Raw genomic sequence first — 20,746 nt, forward strand, 5'->3', positions numbered from 1 at the left:
GCAACAAACTTAATCCTCATATTATAATATAGATGCTGAACTTTACATTACATATTCTGAAATTATACTTCTGAAGGAAACCTAACCACTACTTCCAAGAAGTATTCTTAACAAAATTTCATGGAAAAATGTTGCAAATAAATGTATATCTACAAATGTACAGCAAAGCAAACAAGTTCAAAGAAAATCGTCGAAGCTGATTTGAAGAGAAACTCAAAAAGTGAAAAAATTAATTTCCTTTACTTTCAGATTCCATGACGTTCACAATTGAGTTTCATTTTGAAGATTTTTTTATTTTTGTGCTAGTATACACCTAGACCATTTTCTAAAAACAATTTTTTGGAACTCATGGGTCATCATAGCGGATATATTCGGTAAAACTTGAAAACAAAAATTTGACTTAATCGACGTAAGCCCATCTTGTAGAGTCGAAAATTTATAGCATCAATACTGAATGAAAGAGATTCATAAATAAAATTCTGGTAATAACTATTAAACTTTATTCATCTTTTTTATTATAATATTTCAAAAAAATAATTATATAAATATAATCTGTAACAATGTTTTTTATAACAATTTGTAAACGTTCACCATACATTTAGTGACACTGCGCACATGTTTAAATTAATAATGTCTTAATGTATAAAAAAGCTACATAAAATCCAATTTGTTTTTTGATTTCCAGTTTCAAGGTGAATAAAAAATAAATGCATAAAATTTGTCAATTATAACAAAATAAAATAAAATTCAACTGTAAGGGGAAACGATATATTGTCAGTAAAATAAAATATATGAAGTATTTTTAGACAATTGACTTAACCATATTTTCTTTCCTTGATTAGTGAACAAAAAACCATTCCCTAGGTTCTTTTTTGTTATGAAAAAATTTCACATTTTTTTCTTTTTCAATTTATAACTACAGAATACTCAGCAAAGAGCATAACGTGACACTCATCACACACTCTAACCTGTTTAGTAGAAGGCGGAATTGGCATGAAATTATCTGAACAAGCATTGCAAAATATAGCTCCACAGTTTCTGCAATGATGCTGAAACAAAAATAAAGTGATGTTATTATTGGATAAACATTTTCTTTTTGTGAAGATTCTAACGCGCTATAAGAAATACTTTCTAAATAAAAAAATTAAATAACGGTAAAAATTTGATGTGAAATATAAACAGAATGTTTCTAACACATTCACAAAGGTTGATTGAGCATAGTTCTGAACTCACACTTTATATCAACTAAGCATTCTTAAAAAATTCTTAGAAATTACAAATACGCGATGCTGATTCGACCAACATTCTACGATTATTTCAGTGTTAGAATCACTACTGACTGAAATGAAAATTAACATTACAGGGAATATGGAATTAACATTACAGAAAATTCAAAATGGTTATTTGGTTATGTCGGACAACTTTTTTTCTAAAATGTATATGGTACACTTGGCGTTATTATTAACTTTAAAAAAATCACGTCGTTCAATTCTCTGCACTGGTTCTAAAAAGCAAATGTTTAAGGCCGCATTAAAAAAGAAACTCATGATAAAATTCGATAACCAATTAAATAATAAATACATATTGTATATATTATATAATAAATATTAATTAAAGTTTCTCACTTGTCTTGCAACAAGCACACTCGTCTTAATGCGAGAATTCAGGGTCTGATTCTTTTCATTGTTATTACCAACTCATGAGGAATTTCAAAAAATTCTACATATTATTGTTAATTTGTTCGTTGTCCTTAAGAATGTCTAACAACAAGCACATTAGCCCTTAGTGTGAGAATTTAGGGTTTGATTCCCCTGTCAGTCCAGTACTAATTAAAAACAAAATACAATTGTATGGGAAACTATTGGTAACTACTCTAGTACAACAGCTGGATCTGATAATGAAGGTACAAGTACTAATGCACTTCAAATTCAATGAAAACTGCCATCTTCTACCGTTTTTTTTTATCAAATCAAGAGGAACATACAATAATTTCAAAACAAATGAACTATTCTCTTCTCCAAAAAATAAGAACCGTTCCAGAAATCAACGAAATAATCTAAACTATAAAACTACAATGCAACATAAAATCAATCGACTATGAGAGGGTAAATGAAACTTTCTATTGTATAAACTAAAATTAAAAAATAAACTTAATTGTTTTAGAGGGATTACAAAACTTCAATAAATTATGAATTGATGATAAATAAAAAATATTAACTACTGACCTTTCGTCTTGTTAGACTGAATTCTCTTCGACAAATTTTACAATTGGTAACAGCATCATCTGAAGCCCATGAATTTTCAGTAGCCGAAAGAGCAGCAGCTTCGCCAGCTTCTTCTTTAAGTTCTGATACTTGTAATTTAGAAATGCTAAGGTGACGACCCAATTCCTCTAAAGTTTCTTCCTGCTCCCGGCATTTTTCATCAAGACGGTATTTTTCCTCCTGCAGAGTCATATAATTCTGAAAATAAATTGTTTCTTTAAATGACTACCTGAAGAAATCAGAAATATGTTTATACTATAATATAATTTGAAACTAACTTTTGTCACTTCTTTCAGATCAAGAACTTCTTGTTGCAATTCATTAACCTTCTTCTTTTCTGCTACCAACTCTCGTTCCAAAATTTTTCTTAATTCTCCCTCAGCCTGAATTGCCTTCGAAGAATCTTCTTTCATTGCTTCAGTAGCCAAGAGCAGAGCTTGTTCCACAGCACTTTTATCCTTCTCAAACTCCTTTTGCCTGTTCCACACAACCCAACCAACACCTCAGTCCGGAATGATCACTGTTCATCCTTAAAGCAAAGTGAAATACTCCGGGGCATGCCCTTTTATGGCATAATTGCGGGATTTATAATCACTTACCGTTATATTTTATTTTTTTGCCCCCATTGCACATATATATTCAGGGCGTTGAAAGGGCCGTTGCATTAGGCTTATGAAAGGACAAGCTCCTATGACCAGGCATGGAGGAGCGTATCAAGAGTTATACGAGGAGCTGCAGGCCGACTCTATTCTGGCCTTGCCTTCGGATTTTATGACTCCCAAATATAACTTCGACAAGCCTTTCAAAGTCTATATTGGAGACCGAGAGGCTTGGAGACGTGGACCCCCAGTGGCGGGAGATTCGATTTGGTACCAGATGGCTCCAAGACGGAGGAGGGTGTAGGAGCAGGAGTGTACGGGGTGAAGCCGAAATGTAGGTTTTCGGTTAGCCTAAGGAAACTAGCTACAGTTTTTCAGGCTGAGCTAGCTGCAATTAGGTTCTGTGCTACCGAGATTAGCGGGCGAGGAATTATTAATTCTAAGGTCGTAATTTTCTCTGATATCAGGCTGCTCTACGAGCTATAAGTTCCTACCAGGTCAACTCAAGGCTGGTTTGGGATGTCTGGGTGCCCTGAAGTAAATTAGTGACCAAAATAAGGTCTATCTGGTTTGGGCACCTGGTCATTCAGGACATAAGGGAAACGAAGCGGCAGATTTATTGACCCGGGAAGGCTCTGCGGGACATTTCGTTGGCCCGGAGTCCTGATTTGGGGTACCGAAGTGTGTTAAAACTGCGACCATTAACTTATGGGTGCAGAATAGGTCTCAGGAGTGGTGGCTTGCCACCACTGGGCAGTGGCAGGCGAAGGAGTTTATTAAAGGCTATTCGCCGAGGCTGACTGTAGAATTAATCTGCCAAGGCCGTGGGGCTATAAGGATGATTGATTTAACTGGCCACTGCAGGCTCAGAAAACACATGCATCGCATGGGCCTGGCAGATGATACCCTCTGTAGGTTCTGTCAGGAAGAGGAGGAAACGGCACTGCACGTGTTGTGTCAGTGTGAGGGGCTCGTGTGGCTAAGGATGTTACTTCTCGGGGAGGGAAGGCCAAGGCCTGTGAGCTTTACCCAAGAGTCGCTCTCCAGCATTAAGAGTCTGGAGTGTGAGATCTAGAGTGAGGGGAGCCACAATAGATCCAAAGGGGTCGCAGTGGCGTAGGCCTTGAGGCCGCCCTAGACTAATATAACCTAATCTATATTTTATTTTTAATATATTTTATATCTATATTGGAACAATATATGTTTGCATACATATAGGAACAATGTAAAAATGAAATCTAGAGAATTTAGCATGAAAAAAACTCAATAATTTTAGAATTTTGATCTCATTTCATTAGCAATATCAACAAACGATTTCCATTTTACACAAATCTAAGCAAAGAGCAAATTACATTTTAGCTGCGGTTTATGATTTTATCCAAAATATATAAATTACTCATTTCTTTAGACGATTTTTTTAAGTAATCTAATGCAATACATTAGATTAGTATAGGGACAAGAATTTAGGTTTTGATGACAAATAGATGTTGTTTTTGCCAAACTTTACTTAAAGATTTCTTTTTCACTTAAGACTTATATTAAAATTAAAATTTTCAAACAGTAACATAGATTTATTTATTTACTGAAAAAGTTGAGCTTATGAGCTTTCCTATGTTTTGCTTTATGAAGGGCATCGTCAGAGGGGCAGTTCGGATCAGCCCTTTAGATCCCCAGACAATTATTATAAAGAATTAAAAGAAAAAAAAAAGGAAATTAAGAGCATATAAAAAAAAGTTTATAACTGGCGCGAAAACTAAAAATCTGTTTACCATTGCTTGAGAATGAAAGACAAAAAGAGTGCTAGTCTGCAAGATTTCACAATTGAATTCATACTTGCAAATATACTCACTCATACGGCCATATATGTACAGTCATCCCTCAGTTATGGCGGTTATAATAGGGACCAGAACCGGCCGCGATAAGTGAAAAACCGCGAAGTAGTGTCACCCTCTCATTTTTAACATTAAAGAATAGTTTCAAACATGTAAATTAAATATTAATAGTATAAATAACATACATAAAATAATGTATAAGTGATATTAATATGATACGTGTGTGTAACATACGTAGGTGTAACTAAAGTGTACATACTGTAAATTTGTTTTTAGAGCTCTTTGAGCATAAATCTTGGGAGAATTTCAACAACGCCAAAACGACAGGGTGCCTAGAGATAGAGCACTCTTATTTTATTTGAAAGACTTAAATATTATTCTACACAAATACCCATGGTTAATTTAGTTCAGTAAATTGCGGTTTTTTTTTTTTTATTCTACAAGAATGCAGTCATTTATTAGCTTATCCTACCTTTTTATTAATGTGATATATAATTAGGACAATTATTAATTATTGTTATACGCGCGGCTAAAAGGTTTAAGTCTGTAAAGTCAGGCATTATTGCAGCATGAATTTCTTTTCGCTAAAAAAAAAATAATAATAAAAATAAATCATTTCTTTTTTAGTTTTATTAATAATTTACAAGAGAAACAATCAAAAATACGCAAAAAATACACATACAACAACAAAATAGATTAGCCTAAGCTACAGATATTTGAAGCAATCATCACCTTGTTATAGTGTTTTAATGTTGGCTGCCTTCGGTGATAATGAAACTGTATCCCACATTTTACCATATAAAAACTGTCTATAATCAACTTCAACGAAATGAATGAAGAAAAATAAAAATTCCAAAAAAATTATTATAAATCTGTGTTCAAAGAATAAAACTTCTAAATAGTGCAATTTAAATGAGAAAATTATTATTATTATTATTATTATTAAAAAACAACGTCTCTAATTACATTACAAATATTATTTTATCACAAGCAACTTGACAAATAACTCAGTTATTACGGAAAATCTGCCTGTGACTTGTTTATTTTGCAATTATTTTTTTAAGTTATTAAATTTTTTTTATAATTTTTTTTCCCTACGTACCTTATGAGATCTTTCAGAAAGCTGATTGGCAAAGCTACAATAAAGATTTTGTCTATTTCTTCATTTTATTTATTCAATTTTTCATTTAAATTTTTTTAGCATTATTTTTCTTTTAAACTAGTTAGTGTTTTTACAAAAGTAAAAGAATGTTTCTTACATTTTTTTTTTGAAATAAGAAAAACGGATTTACGTTTCATTTGGGGATGGTTTTCTTTTTTGGAGGCCTACCTCAGTGACAGCTTAGGCGAAAGCGGGGACTGAAGCAAGCCATTTTTATCATTCAACATTTCTTTAAATATAAATACACAGCAAAAAAAAAAGGCTTGCCATGCCTTTACAAATGATCTAATTCCAAAAATTAAATATTTAAAAAAGAAAAAACAAATAATAATAGCTATAGAGATAAGTTTATTGAAAAGTTGCAGCTTTGGATGAAAAGATGGCTTTAGCAAGCCTAGAATAAAAAACAGAGAGCAAACATCTTTCTCACATTTTTTGTTATTTTATTTTTTCTTTTTTCACTTAATTTTATTATTATTAGCTCTTGTATATAAAAAATAACTAGTACATACTTGTCGCCCATGATTTGTAGCGTGTCTGTCATTGCACAGGTCTTTGCCTCCAGCTTGGAAATGAGCTCCGTTTTGTGTTTGAGCGAAGATTCTTTTTCCTACATTGAACCCGAAAAAATAATAAAATGAAAAAAATGTAAAAAATAAAAATATCAAACTATGAAATAATTAAAAAAAACAAAACAAAACAAAAAACCTATGCAATTCCAAATTTTGCTACAAACCACAGTTAGGAGTCCAGTTTTATTGTCGTAATCTTTGCTATGTGTATTGCTTGTTTAACATAATTTATAACTGTAAGGAAAATGAATAATAATAAACTGGACTCCCTTCAAAAGTGTATATTTTCTTCATTATTATTATAAACCTAATCTACTTAACAGCATCAAATTCTTTCGTAGCCATACAGTTTAATCCCTATACCACTCCCAACCAATAATTTTGAAAAGCCTTAATATTATTTAATTGCCATGCAAGCGCAAAAATCACAGGAGTACTTAAGTTTTCAAGAAATACACTTGAACTAATCCAATCCTAGAATCTCGTATACAATTTCCTAAAAATGTTTGGAATCGCTGAAGATACTTCTAAGATGACTTTAATAAATGTTAAATAGCTAGTTTAACAATAATAATTTATTTAAAATTAATTCCTGATAAATTTGCTTTTAATTATTTAGATAAGTATAATGAGGTTAGTAAAAAATTATACTATCTTTTACAAATCTGAATTGCTAAGTTTCAAAAAAATTTGATTTTTATTTTTTTTAAATTTTTTAAAGGAGTCATTATTATTTTTAAATGAAATTCGTAGTTGGAAGTAAAACGCCACCTGAAAAAAAGCCATTACTTTACTTTTATTCATAAATATGTGAAATTAAAACTTCTATGAATAAGTAAGTAAAATTATGACTTCTTTTTTTTAAGCTACCAAAGCAGGTGAAGTGGATTGGGTCGGAAAAAAATTACTGTTACAATCTTTTCAACAATATTCGTGGGTTTCGAAGTGAAGCCCTCCCAATTATAGGTCCACGTCACCACTTAACGACTTCTGTAATTATTTAATACTGTTCACCGTGATTACAACAACGAAATGCCTGACATTTTATCAAATTTGGTATTTAGTATAAACTGAAAATTAAATTTTACATGTATACGTTCTATATTTTATTTCCACCAACAGAAAATATTAGGTAACACTGTAAAAAAAGATCGAAACAGCCTTTAAAAACTGTTCGATATTATTTGTTCATTAAGCGCTCAATTGAATGTTTTTTAACAAAAAAAAAGTTCCGATCATTAAACAAATCTCAGAATTAAAAAAAAAAAAAAACAAATATTCTAAGGTGGTTAAAAATGTAAATATTTAGATGAATTTATGTCATTTATTTTGTACTAATACGTCATTGTCGACTACTAAAAATAATGAGACCTTTACTTTTTCAAATAGTTCGCCAACAGGCAATTGCATGCGAGATTTAAGAAAGGTTCCTGCAGAATCCAACACTATCATCTTTTATTATTTTTTTTAGATTTCCTTCTTTTCCTCAGTTTCTTTGAATTTTATTAAGCATTTACAACCCATTTAGTACATGTAGAACATTTATTACTCCCATTACATACTAATTTGGGAATGGAAAAAGAATATACCTTAAAATTATGAAATAATGAAAGCACTTTTTTACAACACTAAAAAAATGTGACATCAGTGAAGTTTAGAGCTTATTCTTTTTTTTTTTTTTAAAAAAAATAAGAAATAAATATCTTGAAAAATTTGGGATTTTTACTTTAACATTGGTGATAAAAATGTTTAGCAAAAGGGTCTGCCTTTTTTATTAAACAAAATATAAAATTAAATAAATAAAATTATATAAAATAATATTTTTTTAAAAAAAGCTTTGTATTGTAATTATTTTTAAGTGATTATTACTGTGATGTTTTATTTAAAAAAAAGAAAAGAAAAAAAAAAGGCCAGCTGTGAGTAATATAATATTTAATCACACACGGTCACAGGGCCTTGCTTGTTTGAGTATAAAAAGGTCCCTTTCAAGTTTAAAATAAGAATGGCTTTAATAATAATAAATCTTTAAAAAAAAAAAACAGTTTACTATTAAAAAAAAAAAAAAAGATTCAGAAGAAGAAACAAATTATTATGGAAAAAGAAATCGTTCTATTTTTATTTTTTCTGCGTTCTTTCTTGGCACTTGATAAGTCCATCGAGCAACTTGCCGATCTCAATTGTCTTGTTCTGTAGCCTTGTGACCATTTCACCTTTCTCCGTCAGTTCTGTCTCGCATTCCTGACACACACATACCAATCACTCAAGAAAAAATGCACTCATACTAACAATATTAATTTTAAAGGCCTCGCAACTGTAGGTATCTCTTGTTGGTATGTACATAATACTTCTCCGAGGATAAAGCAAGAAGTTCTACACTAAATTGAATTATGAATTATCCTATAATAAATAATCTTTTAGGTCTTAAATTTCTTAACTGAATCACTCACTGGTTATATGGTAAATAAAAATTACTGTCGCAATAATTTTCAAAGCATGCAGTTATATATTAATTTGTTAAGACAATAATATACAACTTCTCCAACCACTTCTGCACAGTTCCAAATATCTTTGGTCAAAAAATAGTGAGCATTCCTAATAAACGGAAATGGGTTAGTACAAATTGTTCTGCATTACATTATCCAAGGGGCGTTAAGATTCTTGATAGAATGGCCGGCTATCATGGTAGTAATCTCATGAGAGATGGAAATATCGAAGCAGTTGGTTGTATAGATAAACCAAAACCCTTACAATTATACCGAATGTTTTAGCATATAAACTTTCATATCGCCTTCATGGCGACTGATCTAACCTTGATGAATAAGTTCACTTCTGAAACCTACTTCGTCTAACTTTTGTCCCGTGTCTACCTTAAAGGTAGCCTTTACTTTAACAAACACGCCTCTGACGGTGTAATACACACATTAAATGATTTATAGTTTTCACAATAACTAGTGTACGAGTGTTCTTGTAATGGAACCTATAGAATTTTCGTAAATGAAGTCACATAAAGTGTACACTAACCGTTATAGTTCAATTCTTCTGATTTGATAGACTCTTCAGATTACAATGTTACAGATAATTTTTTTTTTTTTTTAAATTATTTATAAGAAAACTAGGCGCTTATATATTATAGACATATATAAAATACACTTTTAACATTAATTAAAAGTGTATTTTTTAATACCAACTAAAATGTTTTGCAATGTCAGCTCATTGACATTTAAAAGACTTCCGCTTCCAAATGTAAATTAAATTCCACGTACTTTTCACTTTTCATAAATTAAAAATTATTTATAACAAAAAAATTACCTGCAGTTTTTTGTACATTTCCAAATTAATTTGTTTAATATCATCTAACTGCCGACGAAGTGACACTATTGTATCCTGCTTGTCATGTATGTCTTTTTCTAGAAGTTTCATCGCAACTTCCATTTCTGCTTTTAAGCTGACCTACATTCAAATACAAAATATCCATTTTAACACTTGTATGTATTAAATTTGTTTCCTACCCGTATGAAAATACGAGTCTAAATAAGTTTTGAGTAAATAAATAATTACTTGTAATCTAAGTTCTTCTTGCACTTCAGCTGTCTTTTTCTTTTCAGCTTCTAGTTCACGCCGTAACAGTTCTATTTCCACAGTATTTTCTTTACCTCCTCCCTAAGATATTAAATAAAAGATATTATTTTTAAAAACTGTTGGAATTGTAAAGATAAATATACCTCTTAACAATTAAAAAATAAGAATAAATAAATCTGATTTCTTTTTTTACTAGGTCCAAGAAATAAATTTTAAATATCGTTGATTTTATTCATTGTAGCACGCATTTTTGTTTTTGTTTTTGGAATCCAGAGCGGTTTCGGATGAGTAAAATCAAAGCATAGGATAAGTTGGAAACTTAAGTGGAGTCAAGATCTCTGTATTAAATTGATTAATCTACCTCTAATGATGGATAATGATCCGAAACCGCTCAAGGCTTCAATAAAAACGCGTATTACAACAAAAAAAAAACATTAGCGAGGCTCAGCAATGCAGACCTAATCACATTTTCAACTTTAGATATACTGCAAAAGAACTTAGGGATAACTAAATAGTAAATAAAACTTATTACGACACCTCATCAGTTCTTTCAGAATTGATGTCTCTTTTGTTGTTTCCCTTTAGATTTTTATTTTCTTCAGTTAAGTGCATTATATTTTTCTTCGCAATTGCAAGATCTTCTTTCATCAGGGCATTGGTGGTGGTCAACGACTCTACTTTGGCCTGTAAGTTACCAACTGTAGCACTAGAAAGTCATAAAAATGAATTTTTCTTTGTATGACAAATAATGAGTTGCCCTCATTAGCTAAATAAAAGCAGGCATAAATTGATTAGTACATTGTTTTTCATAGTAACAAAATTTATCCTTTATCTGAGTTAAGTGGAGTTTCTCATAAAGATTGACGATACTTTTTTTGATAATTATTTGTACTCTTCAAAAAAAAAAATGTTTTCCTCCTCAAAAATTGTTGCCAGGTACCAGGAAACCGGAAGCATACGAACATAGAAACACAGATAAATAACAGGATGCGATATGAAAATTCTCTTTGATTTGATTTGGAACGGCCATGAGAAATTTAATGAAAAATCTTAACAATTGATTAATTTAATTAACTAACATAACTTTACGTATTTATTAATTCTATTTGTTCATCGCGACAATTGTTGTCTATCTGAAAAACTGCTTACCTGCGGTATCAGCTAATGCGAAAGGATGCTCTACTAAACCAATTGAGCATTTCCCGGATGATAGCTGCAAATGTGATTTATTATGAATCCTTTGCTCGTTGATTCTCAGTTATGGATCGTTTTATGTTATGCAGTACTGCTTCAGTCTAGTAAATACTCGCTTAATTTTCAACTCTATCAATTCGCAAATCCTTTGCCGTAATTGATTAATTGACATTACTTTTGTAATGTCTATTTTTTTTCTTTATATCCAATTATCTAACTAGGTATCTTAAACTGCACTGCACTTTTATTGCTATTGAACGCTCATTCATAAAAAGGATGTTTATAACTCGTTTTTTCGGTTATTAAAACTTAACTTTACCAAGGAAATGGAATGTTTCAACGTTCTATTTTGCATGAAATTTCTGTGACTTCAAGCAATACCATTAAATCTCAATCTACATGGTAGACTGTAACTGCCTATGAATACAAAATAACAAAAATAATCCATGGGACCATTTCTTTTTTTAATTTTAATTGCATACCGGTTTTTCAATCGCCATTTTTTTTTCTTTACTTTGTACGCTTGCCTTTTTTTTTGTAAAGAAGAAATGAAAAAAATAGCCAAACAGGTATTCAGTTTTCGATCGTCTTTGTTTCAACGAACCCAAAACATAACAATTATTAAATAACTCCCTTTTCCTGTTATTTAACTCTCGATTCAATACCAACACAAAATATTTACACACATGACTATTACCTTTTAGCAAAGTTTTGGCTAACCCCTTTATTAAGATAAAAGTTTCCATTAATAAGATAAAATTACTTTAGGTGTCTGTTGAGTTCTTCTATATAGTTCTTCTGATCAAGTACCGTTGTCATATTATCTAAATCGAGCTCTTCTTCTGGCGTGCCACTGATAGAAGCATGGTGACTGGATCTGAGGTATAATGAAAAATCAATAACTCCTTGTTGACAATCTAGATCTTCTTCCTATAAAATATACATAATACATATATCATCAGAGAAATAATAAGCATTCATTAATACCTATTCTCATGCACTTTAGGCCACAATAAATAATCAATCTATTAGTTTTTATAATTCTCACAAATGTCAAAAGTTTGTTTAATTAAGGAAATACATAGAACTATAAATAAACTAACCTTAACACACAAATTACAATCGATAACATTAAGACCAACTAAAAGTCCAACTATAACAATGGCTTCATCACTCATAAGCAGAGCATCCTGTTCAAAATATTCAGATAAAATATCATCACGGTGGTCTATTAATAATTTTAGATAATCTGCTAATTTTTTTTGCATTAACGCAAGTCTTAACCAAGCTCGAGCCCGACCCATTTGAGTTCTACAAAATAAATAAAACAAAACATTAAAAATTCATACATTGAATTTATAACTGTCACATTCTCAAAAGTATATATTTATATATATTTTATTAAGTTAAATGAATTAAATAAATATAAAGTTGTTATTTCGCTAAATTTGCATGAATATATACGAAGTTTTCAGCTCAATAGAAACTCCATTGTAACTATCCCACTTGTAGGAATTTAAGATTTGCGTCTCTAACAAGAATCGCCATTCCAACTGCTACGATACTTAGCTTCTGTAACGGATTTTATGCTTACAACGTGAGAAGCACTCACGAGGCCTCGTTTTTTTAAAAAAAGCATCGATATTTGTTTAAGTAAAAAAAAAATCTTTTTTAAAGAATGTGCGTTAAATGTAAAGCTAGTCAAAGTTCTATAAATCTAGACTACGATATATTAGTTAGATCGCTCGTATACTTGTCTTAAAGTAACATGAACAATAAAACGCTCCTTGCTAAGTATGGACATCTGCAATCATTCATTCTGCTTAACAGTAATTTTTTAAAAAATTAATAATTGTCAATGTTTAAGTCGGATGCCCTAGTAGGCATAAATAGAAAATCACCTAACTTTAACAATTTTTTCCTCTTTTCTCTATTAGATATAACTTCAGTTGTTTTCTGAATTAAATAAAAAAAACTTACCTTACTGTTGGTAAATCTCTAACACTGCTGGTAATATCTTGAGCTTCACATGTTAACTTTTCAACAACTTGTAGAATGTCCCACAATTCTTTCTTGGGTCCAAGAAGGCCCTAAAAAAAAACAAAAAAACTTTTAAACTTTAATATTTAAATAATGATGATTTATACGAAAAATATATACAATGTGTAAACATTTATTTAAATTAATATATAATAGCATACTAACTTTTTTAGGTTTCAATCCATGTCTCAATACATGTTCTAATACAATAAAGAAATGTTGTAATGGCATATGATCAGAATCTAACATTCTTCCATATTTTAATGATGTTTCAATTAGTTCTTTTACTATAAGTTTTGAAATATTGACAAGATTTCTTCGCTCAATGACAACGGGATCTCTTGCTGAGAAAAACAAATTAAATACAAAATAACATATAAACATTTAAAGTAAAAATTTAGACGAATATATTCATGAGAATCAAGAAAAAAGTAAAATTTGCTCAGTAGTTGTAAATAAAACGTGAAAATTTTGATTCTCTTTATTGGGATTTATAACTGTCACATTCTCAATAGTGTGTATACGTATGCACTATTTCGATGGAAAATTCTTTTCAGTAAAGTAGTACTTCCGTTCATTCAATTAGCTTCAAATTTGAAATTTAGTTTCATATTTGTTTTTTATTATGTAACTATCAAGATAGTAGAATAAACAGTAATGTGGCACTTTAGAGCACAGGCTAACCACCCTCTTTTCCAGAAGTGCCTTTAATCGAATTTCCCTAGAAAAATGTTTGAACTAAAGTTATAGAGCTGCATATACAATTTGTAAACGAAGTATAAAGAAAATCGTTAGAACTGTCTAGGAGAAAATCTTAAAATACGAAGAATTCATTCAGTAAAGTATTACTTCTGATTGACTCATTCTGATTAAATCCTTAATGTGGCGTTCTTTATTGAAATATTAAATTTCAACTCCCTAAAATTTTTTGTTTTTGAGTTACGACAGATACGGACACCCAGTGTAAAACTATTTACTTTCAAACCTCAAACCTGTTCTAACAAAGCTCTGATAAAGGTGAAACATTTTGTGATTGTCTACTTGACAATTAAATTGCAAGTCTTAATAATCGCTCAAGACGTTAGAGGCCCTTTCGACACTGCATGGAGGCCGAGTGTTCTCTACCGATTAAAACGGTTCGGATTCGGCCCAGTAAATCTCTATAATCCCAGCAAACGTTTTTTTTTTGTTTTTGGACCAAGCAGCTAACGATAGTACGGTTTAAAGCTTTATCTCAGGAATGAAATTAAGAGTGGCCTAAGTCTATTGGCAATCAAAATGGTGAAGGGATACCAAATCATTGAAAATGCCAGTTATCAGAGAAGGTAATGATCCCTGCACTAATTATGAACACATTAAATTTAAAGCATATCTACCCAAATTCAACTAACTAATGTAGAGTAGTAGAATAAATAATGTAGTGTAGAAGTAGGTTAGCTAATGTAGAGTAAGAAAATTGTGAGATATTTACAGACGGAAGCAAAGACGGCATCCACGTGGGCTGAGTAGTTGACTTAAACGAGAAGTCATTCACGAAGCGAAGTTCAAAGTAAACAAGTATCGCAACAATAATTTGGCAGAGCATCTGGCATTAATTAAAACCCTAGAATGGATTAAAAACAAATAGATAGACTAAATTCGTTTCTTTCAGGTTTAACGCTGATTCTCGCGTGGACGAAAACCTACCTAAAAGTTACAAAAATTTCCCGCATACCGTTTCAAAAGGCGCTATCCGGAAACAAATCATTCAGATTTAGGATCAACAATGGCAGGATTCAAGATGAAAGTGCTTTCACAAAAAGCTTGGTTCCTTTAGAGTCAGATAGAATTCATTTTTAAAAATATAAACTATATTCTCACACAGTTTGTTAAACGTCACATTAAATTCAAAGCATATCTACCCAAATTCAACTTAATGTAGTTAAATTAATAGTTTTCTATAAATTGTAAAATTTTAAGTATCGGTTAATATTAATGCGATATAAGCCATCATGATTTACTATGAATAGAACATGGAAAAAATAAATTCTTTCTCGTAAGAGTTAATGTTGTTGAGAGAAGGAAAAAAAAACAGACCATTTTGTAAAATCATCTTTTTCGGACTCTGAGAACTGGATACGACCAGTGACGACAGCTCAAAATCGAAAATCTACTTGATTACAATATCTTCTCTTTCTGTGGTAGTTTAAGAGAAAGTCAACGTCGCTAGAATATTAATTCTAGAATTTTATTAGATTTCAGAAAAATACAAGAGAAGGATAATAAAGAAGGATTACGGAAATGAAATTAAGGATTTTTGCAACAGTGAAAAATATGTTTAAAAAAAATACCAATTAGCAAGGGAGGATCTACTGGTGAAGGTGTGGATTGATCATGAAAACCGTCTTGTATACTCATTTCAACATCTTGTAATTCTTTGAGGCATAGCCATTCTCCGTCAACTGAAACCCTGAAGTTGCAAAGGTAGATGGTGTCCTGGGCACCAGGAACTTCGTCTTCGAGCATTCTCATTAAGCTAACACAAGGATTTTTTTAATTTGTTTTAATATAAAACATCAAGATAAGTATACAAACAATTTGAAATTAGGTCTAAACAACAATTGACATTAACGTATCATAGACTAAATTTAAAAAAAAAATATATTTATATATCCTGCAAAAATACTACTATGATCTATTATCAAAAATACAGTTACAGTTTATATTTCTTAAATGCCGAAATTATAATGAATATATATAATTTTATACTAAACTAAATTAGCATTTTCCAATAGTTTTAAAGTAATGGGCAAAATTGATTTAAAACAATATTGAGAAGACTGTTGGATATAAGCGTAATTCAGTGAAAATCTGATAGGTGCTTTTGAGAAATATATCTTTTTCACTTGAGTACCAAAATATCAATGATACAAGCAGAAAAACGGAAAATTAAATTTGAAAAATGCGTGATACTTTTCAAGTATTTGATTTCAGATTAAGTAAAAATCTAAATTACCTAAACAAATAAAGTTTAGTTTAAAAATAACAAATTCTTGTTTTTCCATTTTTTTTTACATACTATATGAAACTTATTTTTTATTCATTGCCTTCTTTTATTTAAGTATAAAGTGAACAACGCGCAATTTAGACGGCAAACAAAAAATTATCTTTCTGAACTTTTTGTATGTATCTGAGTTTTAAAAGTAACAATTATCAATCTAATTTATGCGAAAGGTATTTAAAATTTAAAGAAAATGAAAGTAACCAATTTAATAGCTTTCTATCAGAAAAGTTTAAATCTTAAACAAGTAGACTTCCTGATGATATAAGTAAAAAGGTACATATGAAAGGGAAAAAAGGACAAAATTTTCAGAAGAAGGCACTGTTCTAGTTGCCAAATTTAGTAACGAAATAAAGTTTGCAAATACAGGTTACAAAAACGTCAATCACTGGAATTTTTGTTTCCAAATGTAACACAAAATGCTTTGAAACGCTGTACTAGCAGTTCTAAATATCAAAATTGACAGTTTTCTCATAAATAAAATCAATTCTAATCCTTATTTATTTTTGTAAATTTATGACAATAATAAATTCTTTGTCATTCTATAATAAAAAGATTAATTATTGCACAAAAACTGTTTTTAAATATAATCAATGAGATGAATGAAAATTTTAAGATGAATGAATTCTTTGTAAGTCATACCTGGCAGTTACAGTTATCTTTCCCTTTAACAAGAAAATAATTCTAACTCAAAGTTGAGTAATAGTATAATTTTGTATGAATAAAAACTCTTCAAGAATAAGCTGTAAGAATATAATTCCCTAGTACACAAAACAGATCAAACTTTATATTTTCATCATGGTAGGAAAGTAACACAACAGTAACAGTTCCAAGTATTGTAAGTATTGATTGTCAAGACATGACGGTGTACTGGTGGTGCCCTTAGGAAGAAGCGAGGGCGACACTGGTAAATCAATAGCCATGGAGAAGTACCAAACAGCTGTACAATCTCGTTCGTATTAATTACTTATAAGAATGATAAGCAGTTTCTATCAAAAATTTCTAACGTTGCCTATAAAGGAGTAACTTTAAGAGTTTTGGACTAAAAACTTGATAAGCTAATGTATAAATTCATTAGAGACAAATGCATAGCACTGCAGATACTATCAGAATTATCTCAATTAATTCCTGAAATCGTAGATTAAATTAAACGAGTATTTTTCAGTATTACACCCAGCATAAAAAAATATGTCATTTATCTTGCTTATGACTGACGCAAATCATTGATTTAATAAAAGCAGAAAGCCTACACGTACACACAAAAATATATATGTATAAAATATATACAATTTATTGTTTACTTAAAATTGCAAATTTCGTAAACATTACCTTTCTATTATCAAGAACAGAAAACGAGTATGAATCAAATTAGAATAACTTAATTAAATTCAGCTAATTTAATTAGCCACTGGCTAACTGGGTTTCGCTTTTAAATAATTTCCAATTTTTACTTCAGTAATGTTTATTTTTTTAAAGTCTTTTTATCTATAGATTGATAGATTGCTTCTTTACAGAATGAATGTAGAATACATACATAGCCTTAGATACTAGAACTTGTGGTCTTTAAAGATTGGAGCAATGTGGCTAGTCTCAACGATCATTTCATCTATTTATTACTATTCGTTACATCGAATGAAAATCAAGTTTCTGTAACGACAATCAATGCAGAAGTAACTGCAAAAAAATCGTTTCCAGTCAAATCACTGGCTATAGCCATTGTGCGGGGAAGAACTGTACGATTCTCTCATTTTTAAAGTTAGTGTATCCCATATTTATTACTGGGGGTAAAGTAGACCGCTTCCTCGTAGTGCTTCTGGACAACGTTAACTAAAAACGAACATAGCTAAATCATCTATGCCATTCACCTTTTATAGCCTATCAATGAGAATAAATATATCGATTTTCGAGCAAAAATGCTTTTAACAAATATTTTAGACTAGCACTAATAATATTTTTTTAAAGATTAGGAGCAGTAATTATTCCCAAGAACTTAATAGAAATTTAACCTTAATTAGCTGGCATGAAATTGTAGAACTTTTCTTTTGGCTATAAATTAACTTTCTTAGATTACATTAGAAAAGGGGCGGGACCTATGACCGTCGGTACCGCAGCCTCTAGAGACTTATTGTGCCTACCCTTTTTTAGACCTGGTAGACGAAACCTCCCCAAGTAAAAAAGGTTGAGGACTTTTCCAAACAGTTTTTTGCGCTTTTTACTATCTCCTTTGGCCTTAATGTTCCAAAGGTTTCATAGACTAGCGCAACCGTTCGACTGCAACGCAATCGAACAGCAGGGGAGAGGCCGTTTCCTTCTCCTCCTAACACAATCTGCACATCAGTTCTGAGCTAATAAACCCCACCTTGTAATGGTGTTTCCTGAACCTACCATGCTCCGGGAATAGGCCTTCAATTAGGGTAATCTGATTTCTACCCAAACACAGAGTCTCTTTGGTTCTTTGTTTACACAGCCAAGGCATCATAGTCTTGCTGTGTTTGCCCCCAGGACACATCATACCAGTTCTCTCCAGGTCCAATATCTGACAGCCGCACGAAGTGCACCCTTGGTGATCCCCAGGACAGGTTCCGGAGACAATGAAAAGAGTGTTAGCTCTGAACCTGACCAGCTGTTTCATTCCCCTTGATCCCCACATGACCCGGCACCCATCAGGCGAACTTTATTGTGCCGAGCCAGTTGTTCCAGGGCCTTTTTACTTTCCCAAACCAGGGAAGATGTAGTTCTGAAGAAAGTAAGGGCCTTCAGTGCAGCTTGGCTGTCCAAAAAGATGCAAATCTCCTTATTTCTAAGATCCATTTGCAGGTTTTCCTCAGCTCAAGAAATCATTTTTCAAACGAGTTGTTTAAAAAATTTAAAAAAAATTATGAAGCTAAATAAACATAGAGAATCCAGAAAAAAATGAATAAGAAATGGTACGAGGTTCAACAGTGGAGGAAAATCATAAAAAATAAACAATGCTTACTTCTCACAGAACACAAAAGGAACTGCAACAGAATTTGGAGTGTTCAAATATATGAGTTTAATGCTTTATCAACAAGGACTTTGGCCACCTGAACTGTTTCGTCTTCACATCGTCAGTAATTATAATTAAAGTATACCTAATTAGCTCGTGTTAAAAGGAGTAAATTTCATAAAACTGTAAACCTTAAAGATCTGACGTATTACCAAAAATAAATAATAATTTAAAACATTAAACATACTAAGTTTTGAGCTAAGCGCATCCACACGAAACTTCAGCTCATTATGCTAAACCCAATTACTCACTCGTTTCGTGCACTAAATTACTCTTAATTATAAACATTCTAGGGAAGGCCACACTGATTTTCAGATTGCAGTGGACTTAGCATCTCTTACGAAGCCCTCATCTAGCCTAATCTTTAGGGAAGTTTATCGTACACTTTTTTCTTTTTTTATAAGGTTTTAGTTATTGTAGAAATTTCTGGCCCACAAGAGGGACTTAAAAATTAATGCCCAGTTTACAAAAAAATACGGTACTGCACATCCATCTTATAGTAAGAATAATTTGAGAGGAATACTGCAAAAAAAAAAAAGGATTCTAGGATCTTTTAACTGTTCTTATACACTTGAGAAATTCTAAAAAGTATTTTATTTTGTAAATTAGTAAAATCGAACTTTCTCACTACATTAAAAAGTTCGAAATATGATGCACTGCTCTAGTGAACCCCAAAAAATACAGAAGTGACTTTTTTGAGTTAACTGGTAAAAAAAACCTCTCAATAAATTCCACTAGGATTTTAAGGTTAATTTAAAACATCTTTACACCATGAAAATCTAACTTTGTAGCTCTTAATTATGATTAATTCATAACATTATATCTTTCTATTATGTGGCTTCAAGTGCAATGCTCATTTATGTTATCTCTCAAAGACGAAAACCAATATTTATTTAGCTTACACTACTTCTTTACACTTATGTTAGAGAACTTGTAAATAATTTAATAGACCAATCCTTCCCACTTACTGATAAGGTATAAGATACGGTACTGGTAAAGAAGAAGTAACGACTTGTGTTGTTAAAAGTTAAAACATATTATTTTTTTTAAATTTTTTAGAAGCAATACTTCATTAATTGATAAACTACATTTCATTAACAGTCGAGATAAAATATTTCACTTTTATTAACGGTATTATTAATATTTCGAGCAAATTTCACTAAATATTCAAGTAACCAATCAATAATTCTTTACCTTTTTCTTTTGAAGCATTTCTAATAGTAGTATGTCTTGATACCAAAAATGAAGGGAGAAATTCAAACGATCCAATAGAAGGTGATCTAGAAGTTGATTTGTTGTCATTGTTGGAGAAATAACTTTTCTTTTCTAATGGGGATACAGTTTCATTATCACTAGAGGCAGCCATCAGCCATCAACTAACATTTATGGTTAATTTGAATAGTGCAGTGTGCCGTTTAGTGAAGTCTAATACTGGC

General features: G+C 31.0%; 1 protein-coding gene across 3 annotated transcripts; it reads right to left on the reverse strand.

Annotated features, from left to right (window-relative positions):
• Positions 1 to 477: 477 nt before the first annotated feature.
• Positions 478 to 20,730, reverse strand: LOC141458709 (protein RUFY3-like). 3 transcript variants are annotated; one of them, XM_074137047.1, is made up of 13 exons: positions 20,505 to 20,676; positions 15,573 to 15,757; positions 13,408 to 13,586; positions 13,183 to 13,292; positions 12,306 to 12,513; positions 11,966 to 12,132; positions 10,546 to 10,714; positions 9,988 to 10,089; positions 9,739 to 9,879; positions 6,370 to 6,467; positions 2,543 to 2,741; positions 2,226 to 2,462; positions 478 to 1,049 (listed from the first exon to the last, which is right to left on the reverse strand). In XM_074137047.1, the coding sequence occupies exons 2-13, from the start codon at positions 15,751 to 15,753 to the stop codon at positions 906 to 908; spliced, it is 1,935 nt and encodes a 644-aa protein (XP_073993148.1). In that variant the 5' UTR covers positions 15,754 to 15,757; positions 20,505 to 20,676; the 3' UTR covers positions 478 to 905. The 3 variants fall into 3 exon arrangements, with proteins under 3 accessions (XP_073993148.1, XP_073993147.1, XP_073993149.1); XM_074137046.1 differs by lacking the exon at positions 20,505 to 20,676 and adding an exon at positions 16,925 to 17,146; XM_074137048.1 differs by lacking the exon at positions 15,573 to 15,757 and having other exon boundaries at positions 20,505 to 20,730.
• Positions 20,731 to 20,746: the final 16 nt, after the last annotated feature.

The sequence above is a fragment of the Rhodnius prolixus genome, unplaced genomic scaffold (genome assembly GCF_049639745.1).
Source record: "Rhodnius prolixus isolate KJV_2025 unplaced genomic scaffold, Rpr scaffold_5, whole genome shotgun sequence".
Lineage (NCBI taxonomy): Eukaryota > Metazoa > Arthropoda > Insecta > Hemiptera > Reduviidae > Rhodnius > Rhodnius prolixus.

Excerpts from the sequence above, each read along its gene's own strand:
- LOC141458709 (XM_074137047.1), bottom strand. The coding sequence starts at position 15,753 with ATGAGAATGCTCGAAGACGAAGTTCCTGGTGCCCAGGACACCATCTAC. Across the intron at positions 10,090-10,545 it reads ATTCTGAAAGAACTGATGAG|GGAGGAGGTAAAGAAAATAC; the intron begins GTGTCGTAATAA and ends TTAATATCTTAG. Across the intron at positions 9,880-9,987 it reads AAGAAGAACTTAGATTACAA|GTCAGCTTAAAAGCAGAAAT; the intron begins GTAATTATTTAT and ends ATTTGAATGTAG.